General features: G+C 39.2%; 1 protein-coding gene across 1 annotated transcript in view; it reads left to right on the top strand.

Moving 5' to 3' along the window:
* Nucleotides 1–18,672, top strand: part of sick (sickie) — a 501,196-nt gene that overhangs the window by 391,271 nt on the left and 91,253 nt on the right. The window contains exons 17-20 of the mRNA XM_067143723.2: nucleotides 3,414–3,497; nucleotides 10,794–10,938; nucleotides 14,434–14,570; nucleotides 15,335–15,516. Coding sequence (XP_066999824.2) covers nucleotides 3,414–3,497; nucleotides 10,794–10,938; nucleotides 14,434–14,570; nucleotides 15,335–15,516 — 548 coding nt within the window. The remainder of the gene's footprint in view (nucleotides 1–3,413; nucleotides 3,498–10,793; nucleotides 10,939–14,433; nucleotides 14,571–15,334; nucleotides 15,517–18,672) is intronic.

The following is an 18,672-nucleotide window of genomic DNA, read 5'->3' as shown; positions in this document are numbered from 1 at the left end:
CCAGGTGCAGGTCTTTCGATTTGATGCCCGTAGGCGACCTGCGCGTCGTGATGAAGATGAAATGATGATTAAGACGACATATACACCCAGTCCCCGTGCCAGCAAAATGAACCAGTGATGGTTAAAATTCCCGACCCTGCCGGGAATTGAACCCGGAACTCCTGTGACCAAAGGCCTTGCAGTAATCAATATGTATCGATCGAGAGCTTGGCAACTTTGAAGCAACACGTCACACCAAGGATACGACGTGCTTGAAATTTAGACGTTAGTGTACTACATGGTGGAGATGGTAGTAGTGATAGGAAGCACAAGTGGGCAACCAATCAAAATGGAGGTCTCACACTTTGAAAAGTGAAGTTACTGTGAAAATGAGACTATCCAGGCCTCGTAAAACTAATAGCGTCGAGTTCGGCAAAGAACAAGTGGTGACCGAGTGAGGAATGCCAGACTTGTCTAGCCAACCCACGCTCCCAAAATGGAGCCAAGATCCATTGTCCTACTAGAATAAATATTTTGAATTAGTTATCCTGAAAATAAGGAAAACACGAAAGTGTCGTGCACATTTTGCTTGGGAGCAATCATTATGAAACTCTAATCTTGCCACTTCATGTGTCTCTGCTAAAGAACATAAAATGGAGTAATGTATTTTTCCTTGCAAACTTCGGTATCATTCCATCCCCATGTGAAAAAATGTCAGCGATTCCGTAAAGACTCGCATTCTCTGAACTCATAACTTTACTGATTACTTTTTGCAAAAGTAATTGTAATTGAATTAATTTTTCTCGCATAATTGTAATTGAGCCCATTTTTGTACTTTTCCCATCATTTACCCTGCGAGCTAATCGAGATATTCAACAGCAAATATCACTGATGTGGAGATATTGTTCAGCTGGCATTGATGGTTGTTGCATAATAATGTCTGGCTCAGAACATGACAGATTTTCCCTTTAAACTGCAAACTTTCACCCCCTCCCTGTTTTATGACAGGGACACAGCAATACAATGGACCCCAGCATTGCAAAACGTATGGGCAGCGAAGGGCACTTAGCCCGTTTCGCATTCATCGAGCAGCACTTGTTATATCAGTTAAAGATAATAATACCTATCTTTTTGGCAATAAAGTAGTGGCAAACAAGTACAAGATAATCCCCAGCTTGGGCCTTCTAATTCATCTCAACAATACAGGCTTGTTTTTTAAATTGTATCTATTATAATTCATGTCTTGCCTTAACTTTAATGATGTTGACTGATGATTGTCTAGCAAATCTATGTAACTTTTTTAGGTTACAATAAATAACTATTAAATAGGTGGAAACCTTTTAGCTCGTGTTTTACATTATATTGCTCTTCAGTATGAAATACTACGAACCTACTACGCTGGCGTAGCAGGGGGAGAGGTGATACTCCCACGTGGCTGATAGGGGGGTCCTAACCGGCTTGCCGGCGGAAATAAAATACCTCTCGCGGACCAAACACACAACCCCCTGTGGATGGAGGACGCAGATGAAGAATACACCCACGGTATCCCCTGCCTGTCGTAAGAGTCGACTGAAAGGGGCAGCCAAGGGGTTGATTGTATTAGAACCATGAAACTACTTGTGATTAGTACCACCATGCGGGGAACACCATGGGTAGCTTTTACCTGCGCGTAGTACCACTATTTTAGGTACCAAATAGGTTTGTGATTAGTAGCAACAGAGTGCTTTGCCGGCTTCTACAGTACCTGTGATTAGTACCACTTTAGGAGGGACATCATGGTTCTGGTTGTGGCTTGCCTATGATTAGTACCCACTATATGAGGAACACCACGGGATAGTGCGGGTCCCTGTGGTTAGTACACGTATGTGATGAACACCACAGGTTTGCATTGCGTATAAATGGCGCCGCAATGTGCGAAACACCATAGGTCTGTATTCCATGTGCGAATTTCATTGCCTGTGAGTAGTACCATACTGTGTGGAATGCCGCGAGTCTACGCCACTTTTGATTAGTACCGCAACATGACAAATACCATGGTTCTACTTTCCTAGTGATAAGTACCATTATGAGGGGCCGATGATTTGGATTTATCACCCCTTTAGACTAAAAGTATCATTGATTCAGTATATGCTATAGACGCAGTCCCTTGGTCAGTAATACTATTGTTTCACGTCAGTTTCTGTGAATGTGAGACATTGCGGGTAGGGTCCACTGATTGTTTTAAATTCATATCCATCCATTCATTCTTCGTCCTCACGTTTTGAATTCTGGTCAGTGGAGGATTATGGACTTGTAATTTGTCGTTCCATTTCGTCTCATTTCGTACCATTAGGGGCCGATGACCTAGATGTTAGGCCCCTTTAAACAACAAGCATCATCATCATCAATATGAAATACAGTAGAATTTTCTTGTCAAACAACTTGCAAATACTGTAATACATTTTAACTAGTTCAAACATTCTGAACATTGAAGACATGGTGAGGGGGATATTTCAGAGAATGTTTGTACACGTTCACATGTCTTCTTGACCTATGGGTTTCCAACTCCTGGCATCCATGTCTGACTGCGGAAATAATTTCGTCTGTGTGTGCTACAGGGATGGGCATAGTTCCATTTACGAAGTCAGGATCAGGCTGCCTGCGGTGTAGGGGTAGCGTGTCTGCCTCTTACCCGGAAGCTGTGGGTTTTATTGCTGTCCAGATCAGGGATTTTTACCTGGATCTGAGCTCAGTCTACATGATTACAATTGAAGATCTGTCTGATGATGATATAGCGACCCTGGTCTAGAAAGCCAAAAATAACGGCCGAGAGGATTTTTTGTGCTGACCACACGACACCTCATAATCTGCAGGCCTTGGGGATAAGCAGCAGCTGCTTAATAGGCCATGGCTCTTCAGGGCTGTTGTGCCGTGGGGTTTTGTTTTGTTTAGGGCATGGGTGTTTGTGTTTGTCTTCATCCAGCACATCGGCACATCACACTACAAACCACTACAGCAACATACATACAAAAGGTTGGTATCCAGATGTCAAACTGGGCGTAATCCACAAGAAGTACTTGGGAAAAGGCAAAAGGAAGAAAAAAAAAAAAAAAGAAGACGATGTAGTAATGGGGGGGGGTGAAGCCTGTTAAACTTTTAAGTGCCAGGCTGAGTGGCTTAGACGGTTGAGGCTCGATCGTGGCTGAGTCTGGTAGTATTTGAAGGTGCTCAAATACATCAGCCTCGTGTCGACATTTACTGGTACATGAAAAGACTCCTGTGAGACTAAATTCCGGCACCTCGGCATCTCCAAAAACCGTAAAAGTAGTTAGTGGGACATAAAGCAAAATAACATTATTAAACTTTTAAATTCTCTGTACGAACCTCTTCCTTCCTGAAACACTGCCATCACCTCTTGTTACTGGAACTAAGATTTCTCCCTCTTTATGTTTTAGGCCCATGTGGTGTCTGCATTTGAACAGTCCTTGTCCAATATGACTCAGCGGTTGCAGCATCTGACCTCGACTGCTGAGAAGAAGGTAATACAACTATACAGTAAATATTACAATTTTCATGTTTGGCACTAACTTCTCACCTATATTTTAGCCAGCACAAATTGCACACAAACTTGCCAACATGTCATCATTTGAGCTGTTGGAGAAGCAAGGTGGAACTTAAAAACAGTATAGTTCTGAAAAATTTGATTTTCATTCATAAATCTGGCATAACTTAGAATACTGAAAAAGTGGACACTATTACTCTCATTTCTTAGAGCACTAAATTTCAAAGTGAAAATTAATCAAAACGTACTTGCATACGTGATTAATACTTAACCTTTTTCCTTTGGTTTCTTAGATATGTTGTAGATAGAGGAACATTTAACTGGAAGCAGGTATATACTGTATTTCCTACAACTCCATGATCGAGATACTAGAGATTCTTCTTGAGCTAGTCCATCTACTGTATTGCTTAACCCAAATGCACCCGTAAGCGGATTGGTATGCACTCTGTCTTACGGGGTAAATATCCATAAATGTACTGGTTCGCAGCCGTAACCCCATTGGAGTGTTGGAAAAGCGGTGGAGAAAGAAAGAAATGGCTGAGGGCTTACTCGATCTAATATGGTTCCTATTTATCTTCTTCTTCTCCTCTTCCTTCCTTCCTTCCTTCTTTCTTCTCCTTTAGGAACAACACTGGAGAGAGAAAAAAATACAGAGTTGCTGAAGGTTTACTCGATCAAATATAGCTTCTTTTTTCTTTTCTCATCCTCTTCTTCTTCTTTCTCTTCTTTTCTTTTTCTTCTTCTGCATTAGGAAAAGCAGCAAAAAAAAAAAAAAAAAGAAAGAAAAATAGCAGTTGCTGAGGGCTTACTTGATCAAATATAGGTCATTCTTTTTCTTTTTTCCGTATTTTCTTCCTCCTCTTCTTTGTCTTTTTTCCTTCTCCTTTAGGAAAAGCAGTGGAGAAAGAAAGAAAGAAAGAAAGAAAGAGAACAGTTGTTATTGCTTACTCAATGAAATATGGATTCTTCTTTTTTCTTTTCTTATCTTCTTTTTTAGGAAAAGCAGTGGAGAAAGACAGATAAAAAAAACAGTTGATGAGGGCTTACTCGATCAAGTATGGATTCTTCTTTTTATACTTTTTCTTCTTATTATTATTACAATATCTTATTTGTTGCAGATGAGGCAATTTCAGACTTGTTCGTGGCATGTCGGAACAGTTGTGCTGAACACATTTTGACTCCGCCAATGCTGCACACTAGGAAGTTGGCGGATTCCTATCACTGTCAGTGAACAGGCAGCTGGGTGCATATGGGTTAATATTTCATCAGCACTTCATTGGTATTAGATGTACTGCTATAGGACGGTGTTCCTGAAGTGTTCTTCACTCGAGCACTCCTTATGGGATGGAGTACCCTTAGTATCATATTAATATTATATATTTCTCAGTGAGAATTTATAGAAATACTAGCGAATGTACCCGTGCTTCGCTACGGTATTCTACATTGTATTCGAATATCGAAGTAAATAGTGTACATGCAGTAAATAAGATTGTTTTAAAATTGCATGTCTCTTAGCGTTATCCGAGAAAGAGCATGGGGAGGTCCCCGTACGTTGTTTCCAATGTAAAGTGTTTGTTACGGATTTGTGATATAACGGCAGGCTTACTTGCCTACTGCCATTCACAATCGAGTTGGGAAGTTTACATTATAATTGCAGGCCCCATTGCCTACTACGCGGAGAGAATCGATTTGGGGAGTTTTCGTTAAAATGGCAGCCCCCTTTTTCTACTTCCAGACAGATTACAGTTGAGGAGTTTCTATTATAATGGTAGGCAATTACCCTACTATCACTCGAAATTGAGTTGTGCAGTTATCATTATAATGCCAGGCCCATTTTCCTACTGCCAGCCAGCTTACTGCCAGTCACACCAAGTTGGCGAGTTTCCATCAAAATAGCAGGCCACTATGCCTAATGCCAGTCACATTTTAGATGGGGACATTTCTTTATAATGGCGGGCACCCTTGCCTACTGCTAAACACAATCGGGTAGGGGAGTTTTAAAAAAACGGCATGCTCACTTGCCTTCTGCAAGTCAAATCGAGAAGGGAACTATTCATTACAATTGTAGGCCTTCATTACTAATGACAGTTACACAGGAGTTGGAGAAGGAACCCTTTCCTACTGCCAGTCAAAGTCGGTGTGGGGAGTACTGATTACAATAGCAGACCCACCCTTTCTCAATCGACATCAGTGAATATATATATAGATCGACATACGAAAGTATATGCGTGTTTACAATATTGAAGACCTTCATTTACAGATTAACTGCTACTAAACGTACGTCATATCGACAAAGGATTATACCATAAGACACGCCGGATTTAGTGGCCTAAATGGCTGGTCCTATGATATCTCATCTATTCTTGGGTCAGATTGAGTTAGAAACATGGAACAGGATAAAGGTTTTGTAAGATTATCTCACATTACATTACTTTTCGGATAATTATGTGACAGCTACATACATAGCATTTGGCTCACATATGGCTACTGGGTGGGCCAATTTTTGTGAAGAGTTTGATGATTCTGTATTTCATATAAGTAATTGAAAGTATGAATTATGCATGTGAAAATTCCAAATTGACTTAACATCGATTAATAGAGAAAAATCAAACGTAAAAGGGATACAGATACGGCAAAAAGTCATAAGACCAAGGTTGTAGATCATTCCAAATTGAACGGAGATTGTGCAATCCGTTATGTGATAGGAATTTCCGAAGGTCTGCACCATCATTAAAATTGCCTGCATATTTCAATATTCTTCGGGGATAAAAAGTGAAAAATTTAATGATCTAGGATGTTTTCCGTTCGTTACAGGCTAAAACGTATAATTTTGTCAAATTTCAATTATCTTCTTTTTCTTCTGGCAGATTATGCCGCATAGTGGATTTTGGGCGAGACGGGTAAAAATTAGGACTTTTAGGAAACTAAACCAAAAATTATGGAGATGGTCATTATTACCCCTTAAACGGAAAGCTGTACGAAAATTTCGCCAAAATAGTCAGTGTAGAGGCACACAGTCGTTACTATTTGATTTATATAGATAAGGAATCTGCTCCATGTAAAACACCTTTTGGGCTATGTCCGCTGGACTTAACCTGCAAAAATGACCATTCATGATATCTCCCTTATTAATCTTCCTGACGAAAAAATGCACATGAAAAAAAAAAAAGGTTTAGAGGTGGAATTCCATCACGTTTGGTCGATTTCCAGTCAGGTTGGTCTTGTTCTGTATATATTGTGGAAGAGTAAAATCACCATTTGTGTTCCCTATAAACCGCCAGTCCATTCCGGAACATGAAATGTTATTTACGTTTAAAACCTACCTTTGGACAAGTGGATGCTAAATATAAATTTTGGTTCGAATGTCTTCAGTTGTTTTCAAGTTGTAAGGAATACGCTTTACACGCACCCGCTCGTGAGTCAAGTCCGATGGGACTTGTACAGAAAAACGGTCCGTTAATGATATCTCCCTTATTAATCCTCGTATCGAAATGATGCACATGAGAAAAAAAGTTTAGAAATTAATTTCTACCAAGGTAGGTAGATTTCCATTAAGTTTGGTTGTGTATATTTTGTGGAAGTGCAAAATCACTGTTTCGGTTTCGTATAAACCCCCAGTCAGTTCAGGGATTTAGAAACAATATTTGCCCTAAAACCTATCAAGGACAGGTGTATTCTAAATATGAGTATTGGTGGAAATACATCCAGTAGTTTGTTGCACTCGTATTCATACGGCGTAATTAAGGAAGAAATAGTACAGTTAAGAAAGTTGAAAGTAATAGAAAATGGATTATAACTGAGGACAGCCGGATTACGACAAATATGTGAATGCCAAGTGAATGTATTGGAAAATCAAATGCCCCTCAATAAATTATGCTAGTGTGAGTTATGGATATAATAAAGCGGTAACAGAGGATAAATTTAGGTCCAGTGATTGTTAGGTAAACAAATAATAAGAAGATGACTAATGGTGTTATTACTTAATCTATTCGAGGGCGGTTATAACATCCAACGATATTCCGCCAATATCCCGCAGATAGGCCGATTGACGCCTCTCTTGCCTTCTACCCAAGGAACAACCACGAATTTAAAAGCATGATGAGGAAAATGGCAATACGTTACTTCCCTGCTGGCATGCAGTCAGAGACATTGCCATGGTAACCTGTAGGTTCGTTGTCGGTCACTCAATGCAGAGCATGATACCAGCGGAAAATTGTAAATTTCTCCATCATGTGAAGAGTAAGGTAAATTATGAACATAACGAAAGTTGTTTATAATGAAGAGACGTTTCACGTACGGTAAACGAAGTTTACAGAAAATCAATAGTATAAGAGAAAATGGAGGAAAACCATTCTGGTTCTCCTATAAATCCCCCGTCTATTCAAAAATTTTAAAATGACATGCATATCACAACCTTCCCCGGGATGAGTATACTCTAAATATGAATTTTGGTTGAGATATATCCAGCCGTTTCGAAGTGATGGTGGAAAAACCATTCTGGTTTTCGTATAAACCCCCGGTCTATTCAGAGATTTTAAAATAATATGCATATCGAAACCTTCCCCGGGATGAGTATACTCTAAATATGAAGTTTGGTTGAGATCTATCCAGCCATTTCGACGTGAGGGTGGAAAACCCATTCAGGTTTTCCTATAAACCCCCCGTCTATTCAAAGATTTTTAAATGATATGCATATCGAAACCTTCCCCAGGATGAGTATACTCTAAATATGAAGTTTGGTTGAGATCTATCCAGCCGTTTCGACATGATGGTGGAACAGACAGACAGACAGACAGACAGACAGACAGACACGAAACGTAAAAACCACCGATTCGGTCTTGAGTTGACCTAAAACGGATAAATATCTGAAAAATTGGCAAAACAAAAGAAATTACAGACAGCGGACCCCCTACAATTTTATTTATATAGATGTGACCTTGCTGCAGTGGGAAGGCTTATGCATCCCAATGAAGCAGGTAGCGGAGTTGTAACTGCGACCTTATCGGATGGGTATCTATCAAGAGACCAGACCAGACTAATGAATGGCTCACAGAAATGGGGATAGCAACCTTTCAGAAGTTGCAGGGGTGACAGTCTGAATAATTGACGGATATGGCCTTGTAATAATATTTAACACGTCTTGGTTATGTTGATATTGGTACACAGCTGAAAGCAACAGGAAACTACAGCTGTAACTAACTCTGAAAGACATGCAGTTTTCTCTGTATGAATGATGTACTGATGATGGCTTTCTCCCGTGTAAAATGTTCCAGGCACAAAAAGGGGCAATCATCAGGAAGATGAATCGTGGCATTCTGTGAGTCGGAACTTGGAATGTCTGAATCGTTGTGGTAGGATTGAGAATCTGAAAAGGGAAATTGATGGACCTAACGTTAGATGTAGATGATATAAGTGAAGTACATTGGCAGGAAAAGCAGGATTTTTGATTAGGTGACTACAGAATTATCAACACAAAAAATCAAACTGGGAAAATGCTGGAGGTGGTTTAATAATAAGGAAATAGCGCAACAGGTAAGCTCCTGTCACCAGCGTAGTGAACGGAGAGATGATAAAGAAACTGAAAGAATATATGAAGAGATAGAGAAGGTTTAATACAATATGTGAAAGGAGATGAGAGTCTAATTATGATGGGAGATTGGAATGCAGTGGTAGGCCAAGGAAGAAAAGGTAATGTAGTAGGAGAATTCGGACTGGAACAAGGAATAAAAGAGGAAGTCGGCTGGTAGAATTCTGCACTGATCATAATTTAGTCCTTGTTAATACTGGGTTCAAACACCACAAACAGTGGCTGTATACATGGGCAAGACTTGGAGATGCTGGAAGGTATAAAATAGACTTCATTGTACAGTGGCAGAGGTTCAGATATCATGTGTTAGATTGAAAGACCTATCCAGTAATAGACGTGAACTCTGACCACGACTCGGTGGTCATGAAATGCCATCTGAAATTGAAGGAGAAAGCATGTGTTTCAAAAACATGGTGCACAAGGATTAAATGGTAGACTGAAGGAAACACAACAGGTAAAGAATGGACAGTTGTGAAGGATGAGATCAGTAGGGGTGCTGAAGAAATGTTAGAAAGAAAGGCAAGATCAACCAAGGATCAGTGGATAACTCAGGAGATACTAGACCTGATTGATGAACAGTGAAAGTACAAAAATGCAAAAAATGAGGTGGACAGGAGAGAATGAAATGGAAAGTACAGGACAGCTGAGAAAGAATGGCTGAGAGATGGTGAAGGTTATGGTTGTAGGAAAGTCAAGGAAACTTGGGAGAAGGGAAAACTAGTTATATGAAAATTAAGAGGACTATAGGGAAAAAAGACAAGGCAGAAATATGGCAAGAACATACTCAACAATTGCATAAAGGGAAAGAAATAGATGAGGAGGGTGGGGAACAAGAAGAGGCTGTTGACGCTTATGAAATGGGAGATGCCAGTTTTGAGGTCAGAATTCGAGAGAGCTTTGAGAGACCTAAATTGGAAGAAGGCACCTAGAATTGATGGCATATCCTCAGAATTACTGACTGCCTCAAGAAACCAGCATGGCGAGTGTGTAAGATGTATGATACAGAAGTGCGATCTGATTTTGGATAGAATTATGTTATACCTATTCCCAAGAAAGCAGGTGAAAACTATAGCACCATTAGTTTAATATCTCATGTATACAAAATTTTACAGAAGAATGGAAAGACGAGTTGAAGCTGAGTTAGGAGAAGATCGGTTTAGCTTCAGAAGAAATGTAGGAACACATGAAGCAATCCTGACTTTACATCTGAACTTAGGGAGAGGATAAAGTGACCAACATGAAAACACACAAGAACCAGGACAGTCTTCACATAGATAGTCTCTCTCCTCATCATTTCCAGTTCTACTACAATTTTTTCTCAGACCATGACAAGCTCAATTTTGCTTCCCAGCTTTATCAGGGTCTTGATGTGACAAGAAAGCCAGATAAGGCAGGAAAAGGGAAGAGATAAAGATAAATAAGAGTATGAACATCTAACAAACACAGAAGTGAAAGCCATGCCAATGAGTCGATATATAAAATGTGGAGATTGTCTTGTTCTTGTGTTTTCATGTTTGTCCTTGTGTCCTCTTCCCACTCATGTTGTTGTTGTTGTTGTTGTTGTTGTTGTTGTTGTTGTGTTTCTCTTCCTGTTCTTGTCTTTCTATGTGACTGATTTACCCCATTAGATTGTGTGTAATGTATGAGTGTGTTTTCACATTTAAACATACGTTTCTCTTTGGTAAGGATTCTGAGTTGCTGGAGCTGCGCCAAACGATCGAGCTCCTCAGGAAACAGAGTGTGGAGGCCGGACTTACCTCTGCTCACTTACAGAACATGTCTCCTTCTCTTGCTCGCAGACACACCATCAACGCTGGAGCGGCACTGACTGGTATGTCGTATGGTTTAGACCATCTCTGTGACCAAAATTGACAATATCGTATTTATGGTAACACTATTTTCAGATGTGACTCTCCGTATGTTGTGTGTACAGTCAGAAGGGAGTAGCACAGAGCATGGAAGCTTTTCCATTACCAAATCTTATAAATAAAATTATAATTTTGTCTGTACTCTTTTCAAATTTTTGGCTCATACTTAATCTTTATCTTGGATTAGGTATTCCAAGTCTGTCTGTATTTTTGTTGTCTTTTACATCCCGGGAAAAAGGCTTAACAAACTTTCTCAGAGCTCAGGAATGAATATCAAAAATTCAGTTCCCAGAAGAAGACCGTCGGGCTGAGTGGCTCAGACAGTTAAGGAGCTGATCTTCTGACCCCAACTTGGCAGGTTCTATCCTGGCTCAGTCCGGTGGTATTTGAAAGTGCTGAAATACGACAGGCTCGTGTCGGTAGATTTACTGGCACATAAGAGAACTCCTGCGGGACTAAATTCTGGTACCTTGGCATCTCCAAAAACCACAAAAGTAGTTAGTGGGTTGTAAAGCCAATAAAATTATTAGTGAATGGGTCTAACTACAAGGTCGAGATTTGAATTAAAATTGCATTAAAGGTTATATTTTCAAAAATAGCCAAACTTAACAATTTTCACATAGAATTTCAAAGTTTAACAAATAACAAGAAGTCAACAAATAACCGACCATCAGGTACAAGACCAGGAAAAGCGAAAATTAACAATCTGGGCTTCAAGCCCCAATTTTTACAATTTACGAGCTCTCAGCTCACAACCACATATTTACCAAAAGGGCAGAAAACCCCTAATAACATGGAGCACTTGCTCCCACCTAGCAATGTCAAGCCTCCTAGAGGCACATTTCCAATACTTAAAAGAGCTGACCCGCTCTCAGTTTTCCAAGCCTATGAAAGGCAATACCAGGCTCAACCCTAAATTGCCATCAAGGCACAACTTGCACAACATGAAACGGGGGTATCTTGTACCCAGCCTACTGGGCCTTAGTAGAAAAATAATAGGTTAAGTTAATGGCCCAAAATGCAAAATGAATGTAGGCGTGAATTTGCACTCCTACCTGAAACTTCTTAAAACCTAAGAGGCACTAGGCCAATGAAACAGGGGCTATTCCCAAACTATGGAGGTGACTTGTATACTGAATAAATTTAACACATTAAGGAAGAGTAGAAAATCAGTTACAAAAACGTAGTCACCTCAAATCAAAGTGAAGGGGAGCTCGAGAGGGTAAAGCACTCTCTATTCCCGATTTACAGTTAAAGATATATGAAGTTTTTACATAAACAAGAAGAAATTTACATTTTTAAGAGATAGGTTACATGGTAAAAGTTTCAGACCTTCCCCACGGGTTAAACTGCTGAGCTTGCAAGAAATAAAGATGTTAAGTGGCCATTACCTTACTGAAAAACTGCTGCCTGAAGAAAGAGGCGCTTCCCGTCTCCTGCTTCACGTTCATACACTAAGATAGATGTTGATGAAGTGGCCGAGAGACAAGAAAATCAGCATTTTTTATACCCTCGGGGAAGATTCGAGACCTTTCATGAATAATTAAGACACACCCACAGGCGTTTATTGGCTACAGTACACAGTTACACACAAAATCAAAGAAGAAAGACACGATTGGTCAAAATTAATTACAGAAATAATTGATTGGCTAACTTCAAAACTGGCGGAAAGAAAAGATTAATATTGCCAACCCACAAATGAAAGAACAAAATTTAGTAATAAGAAAACTTATGAGTACAAAATATCTTCAAGAAAGTTCCCTCACTTCGCACCAGGGTGCATGATCATAGTTTTTTAGTAGAGACATCTATGAGATAATGTCCAAACTTGATAAATAGTAAAAAAAAACCACTTCGAAATCAAGACAGTGACATCTTCAGAGCAAAAGTTTAAGTAGATCCAGTTTTAAGTTCACAGTTTCTCCTGTAAAGGAGTACTTTAAGATGAAAAATTCAAATGTGCGGCGTAGAGGTGTACCAGCCGGTACAGTTATTATTAATATTATAAGAAGACCATAATTTAATCGATTCCAGTGTTAAAATCATTCAAGCTATTTAGGCGTTTTCAATTGTTCATACATATTTACTGTTCTGTCTAAAAAGTGTACATACCAAAATTTATAGAAAGTCAAATTTTCAATCTTTTATATTTGGTACTGTATGAGTTGTAAATGATGTTTTTATTGCCATGTATATCAGTGATGAGCATTGTTGATGTGATCCAATGATGCTGCTGGTGATTTTTGTAAGCTGCGGTCATTGGCCCCCATTGGTGAGAAGAACCTAGCAAGTGGCCATGCGGTTAAGGTCGCACAGCTCTGAGATTGCATTCGGGAGATGGTGGGTTTGAATCCCATTGTCGGCAGCCCTAAAGATGATTTTCTATGGTTTCTCACTTTCACACCTTTATTAATTAGCGACTGTAATTTCTGCTAACTGCATTTACTTGTAACTAGGAAATACTGAAATTTGAAATTTAATTTGAATATTGATATACATTGTTAAATAAAATTAAAAACATATTAAGAGAGGGAAAGTTATAGATTTCAACTAATTCACTACTGCCCGAGAAGTAAATTTAATTTAAGGTACCATATTAACTTGATATTTTCTTTAACTGTACGGTACATTATTCCCATAAGATTTTCACACGTAATCACCCATTCCACTCATATATATACCTTGCTGGAAGTACACGACAAGGAGCTTGCTGATTAGAAGCTTTTAATGTACTTTTGATGCAGCGCCCTCAAGGTCTTTTGGGAGAAAATTCTGCCATCCTGAGCCAGTCACAGTGAATCATCGATAATATGTGGTCCACTTTAATTAACAGGAGAGGACCCAGGACTGACCTTTGCGGGACACCAAGATATTTTTTTCGCCATGTTGATTTTATTATTTACAACAGCAGACTGTAGGCATTTGTGACGTAAGAATACAAAAAGTCCAGCGCTTTCTGGCTAAAATTTAAGGACTGTAATTTGGAAAATAGGTTCCGTGGATTGACAGTATCAAATATGCTACAGGAATCTAGAAGAATAAGTATAGACGCTTGTCTGTTGTCCATTGCAGATCTGTCACTTTCAACTGTGGTTTTTCCTTTTTCCTAAAGCCCAGCTGGTAAGTGTCAAGTAAAATATACATTTTTTTAAAGTACATTAGTATTTTCTGGTGTACCAGGTGCTCCAGCACTTTGGACAGGGGTGGTAGGTAATACGAGGGAATGCTTGTTGCATTCTTTTTTGAGATCGGAATAATACACGCCATAGGAAAAAGTCACTGGATCGGGCCGTATTTGTTTGACACAGATTTCAGATAATTGTTAGCCCCTGCTTTCCTTGCATTGCTGAAAACCTGTGATGTGTTAGTGTGGCTTTAAATCACCAGCAAAAAAAAAAAAAAAAAAAAATACTGAATTTCAGTTTTGCTGCTAATCTAATTGTATTCCTTCTTTCCAGGTGGTAACAATATATCGAGACAGTTATCGGCAGATTCAGTGTCCAGTATCAACTCGCTCTCTTCAGCATGTAGCCTCTCGAGCTCGGCTCACGCTCAAGACGGTGCTTCTTCGGGCAAGAAGAAGAAAAAAGGATGGGTAAGAACCATTGGTCTTTGAAATTTGTGTTTGAATTCTAAACATACGCAAGGCAATCACTGACTTTCAAACCAATGCATTTGAAAAAAATGTTACAAAAAGTAATTATATACCCTGGAGCCAAACAGTAAGTCGGTTAAATCTTTCAATTTGCTCAATCTTGTGATCGATATAAGTAGTGGAAAGCAACAACATGACAAATCAGGTGATGTATAGAAAGATAGGTACAACATAATGACAGGTCAGAGCGGAAAGGAGAGATAAGTACAGTCTCCACATCTTTGAGACTGCAGTCTTCAAGTACATAGTACTCTCTCCTCATCTGTCCCAGTTCTTCTACATGCAGCCATTCTCAGCACTCACTGAAGTGCCATCTTTGACAGAAAGCTGGATAAACACAGGAAAAGGAAAGAGAGTAGATGAATACGGAAAGTAAAAAGACAGGAGCAGAGGTCAAACATAAGAGGAGAAAAGGAGCGCATCAGGGCAGTATAAGTATTTCCGATCTTTCTATATATGGCTTTAATCTTGTAAGAAAAATCCACGGGTTGTACAATTTTATGAGGATTCCAAACTCAGGGTTGTGACTATTCATTTAAAAGTTTCTGTCTTTGGCCAGTATTCAAACCACAGGCACTGGCAAGGAACCATTGATGATGATGGTGATGATGGTGATTTGGCTATCATGCCTCATTCTGTGATACGAAACTCCGTTGTTTTTTTTAACACACCCTGTAGCAGTACTGTTATGTTCTCTGTTTTAGTTGCGAAGCTCATTCAGCAAAGCTTTCTCTCGTTCGAAGAAGAACAAGAATGGATCAGTGTCTGATGTAGAAGACTCTCGTGGTCTCCACTCAGATGTGTCTGCTCCTTCGTCACCTCTGTTGAATGAGCCACATCAGATGAATGGAGGACAAGGCATCAAGAGCAGCCAGTCATCTTCAGCGTAAGTTGATTAATAATATTATAATTGTGAAACTTGTCTTGAAATACTATCTGATGTTATACAGGTTGAGTAAAATGTCAGGTGACAGCACTATCATATGGTGTCTTGGGAGTTCACATTGGCCATGAGTTCAGTGCCACAAACCACGTTGTCTTATTATGAACTGTTTCCTAATTACCACATTATTTTATCTTTGCAGGTACCCAACTGAAAAATGGTGCTAACAACCAAAGAACATGTGGATATCATCCTGATATGTGGAAATCTGAGCTTGCATGAGTTGGCTGCAATAGGGAGCCCATTTCCCACAATGGTGTGGCCAAACTAACCAACATATTCCGAGAGATGACTCCTATCTGGGTGTAGTGCATTAAAGACTGTAGCCACCTTGCTGCAGGCTCCAATTTCCACACACAAGGATGATCTCAGCATGTTCTTGTGTCGTCAACACCATTGAATCTAGCAAAGAAGTCAGCGAAGGATAACATGATGGCAAGCATAATTGGTGGTTATACAAATTTTAGTGAAAAATGGAAGGGTATGTATAGGTACTTCAAGGCAGAAACAGGTTCGAAGAAGGACATTCCAGGAATCATTAATGAACAAGGGGAGTGTGTATGCGAGGATCTTCAAAAGTATTTACTCAGCAGTATGTAAAGATTGTTGGTTACAAGGATAATGTCCAGATAGGGGATGTGAGCAATACTAAAGAAGTATTAAAATTTACCTATGATAACAATGACATTTACAGTAAGATACAAAAGTTGAAAACTAGAAAAGCAGGTGGAATTGATAAGATTTCTGGGGATATACTAAAAGCAATGGGTTGGGATATATTACCATATCTGAAATACTTATTTGATTATTGTTTGGCTGAAGGAGCTATGCCAAATGAATGGAGAGTTGCTATAGTAGCCCCTGTGTATAAAGGAAAGGGTGATAGACATAAAGCTGAAAATTACAGGCCAGTCAGTTTGACATGCATTGCATGTAAGCTTTGGGAAAGCGTTCTTTCTTATTATATTAGACATGTTTGCAAAATTAATAACTGGTTTGACAGAAGGCAGTTTGGTTTTAGGAAAGGTTATTCCACCGAAGCTCAGCTTGTAGGATTTCAGCAAGATAAAGCAGATATCCTGGATTCAGGAGGCCAAATGGACTGTGTTGCAATTGACCTATCTAAGGCATTTGATAGGGTAGATCATGGAAGACTACTGGCAAAAATGAGTGCTATTGGGCTAGAAAAAAGTGACTGAATGGGTGGCTATATTTCTAGAAAATAGAACTCGGAGAATTAGAGTAGGCGAAGCTTTATCTGACCCTGTAATAATTAAGAGGGGAATTCCTCAAGGCAGTATTATTGGACCTTTGTTTTCTTATATATATCAATGATATGTGTAAAGAAGTGGAACCAGAGATAAGGCTGTTTGCAGATGATGTTATTTTGTACAGAGTAATAAATAAGTTACAAGATTGTGAGCGGCTGTAGGGTGACCTCGATAGTGTTGTGAGATGGACGGTGGGCAATGGTATGATGATAAACGGGGTTAAAAGTCAGGTTGTGGGTTTCACAAATAGGAAAAGTCCTCTCAGTTTTAATTACTGTGTTGATGGGGCGAAAGTTCCTTTTGGGGATCATTGCAAGTACGTAGGTGTTAATATAAGAAAAGACCTTCATTGGAGTAATCACATAAATATGATTGTTAATAAAGGGTACAGATCTCTGCACACAGTTATGAGGGTATTTAGGGGTTGTAGTAAGGATGGATGTAAAGGAGAGGGCATATAAGTCTCTGGTAAGACCCCCAACTAGAGTATGGTTCCAGTGTATGGGACCCTCACCAGGATTTCTTGATTCACGAACTGGAAAAAATCCAAAGAAAAGCAGCTCGATTTGTTCTGGGTGATTTCCGACAAAAGAGTAGCGTTACAAAAATGTTGCAAAGTTTGGGCTGGGAAGACGTAAGAGAAGGAGACGAGCTGCTCGATTAAGTGGTATGTTACACGTTATAATTCTCATGTTAGGTCCGTATTGAAATGTACGTAAATACAAAGTATGTTACAAGTGTTATTTTTTTATATCCACGTATTCAATACAAAGAGATCTTTTTAGAAATTAAATATTATTACAAAATGTTAAGGGACATGTTTCGCCTATATTAAGGGCATCATCAGCCTCAAACTCAAACCTGTATGGTGAAAAATCAGGATCCTGATTGCTCTTACAAGTCATAAAAAGATGATATCATTGTAGGTGTCTGTCCAAACATACAAATTGTTAGAATGTCCTTGGCTAAAATTGCAGTATCAAGCTGCATGTCAAAAGTTCACACAATTATACTTTCTGGAGCATTGAAAAACTTGTTGGGGTAGAGTAATAAATAGCTCAGTCTTTATAATGAAACAGAAATGTGCCGCCTTGAATACTCCTGTTAGAGGATCAGAAAAAGCAAAGCTGATAAACTGTCACAGATGCCAATTTCGTATGTTGTGAAAAGACAACAGCCTTCTTAAGTGGCTGTTCAGCTGCCTATAGTCTATTTAACTGGCTGAAGGAGTGAAAGTCGAATGCGTTATGATAAGTAATTGTGGGAGTAAGGAAAAAGCATTCGGTTGTATATAGATGTATTTATCTTGTTTGAAGGAGCGAAAGTCGAAGGTTTCTCAACGCTGATAGAGTCTGTAACAAGAGGAGAGTGAATGCTTAGGAAGGTATTTTTGAAGAGAATATGGGTTTAAAAAATAAAACATGGAAAATGTATAAAACACTTACCCTTTCGTCTGTACAGATGTAAATTAGTTATGGAAAGGTTAGTTGAAGAAAAACAACGTTATGTGTAGGTTCATTTATTTCTTTGACAGTTATGCAGTTGCTATGGTAGTGTTGAATGCCTGACACTTGTGCTTCTAGTATTGTATCGATGTGAGATTGGCGGAGGCAGGTGTGGTGGAGGGGAGGAGGTAGGTGGAGCATTAAGTTTATGTGTTGTTGGTTGCGAGAGATTTGCATGGTCGGACAGGGAGGGAGTCATGTTGGGTTGCGGGAGATTTTTGGGGGCGGACATGAAGGGAGTCAAGTTAGTTAAAGTAGTGGAGGTTCTAGAAGATGTTAACTTAAGATTTTTAAGAATGTAGTTATGTTTTGAATTTAGAGTT

This window comes from Anabrus simplex, chromosome 3 (assembly GCF_040414725.1).
Source record: "Anabrus simplex isolate iqAnaSimp1 chromosome 3, ASM4041472v1, whole genome shotgun sequence".
Taxonomy (NCBI): Eukaryota; Metazoa; Arthropoda; class Insecta; order Orthoptera; family Tettigoniidae; genus Anabrus; species Anabrus simplex.
This window is presented reverse-complemented; position numbering and strand designations above follow the sequence as displayed.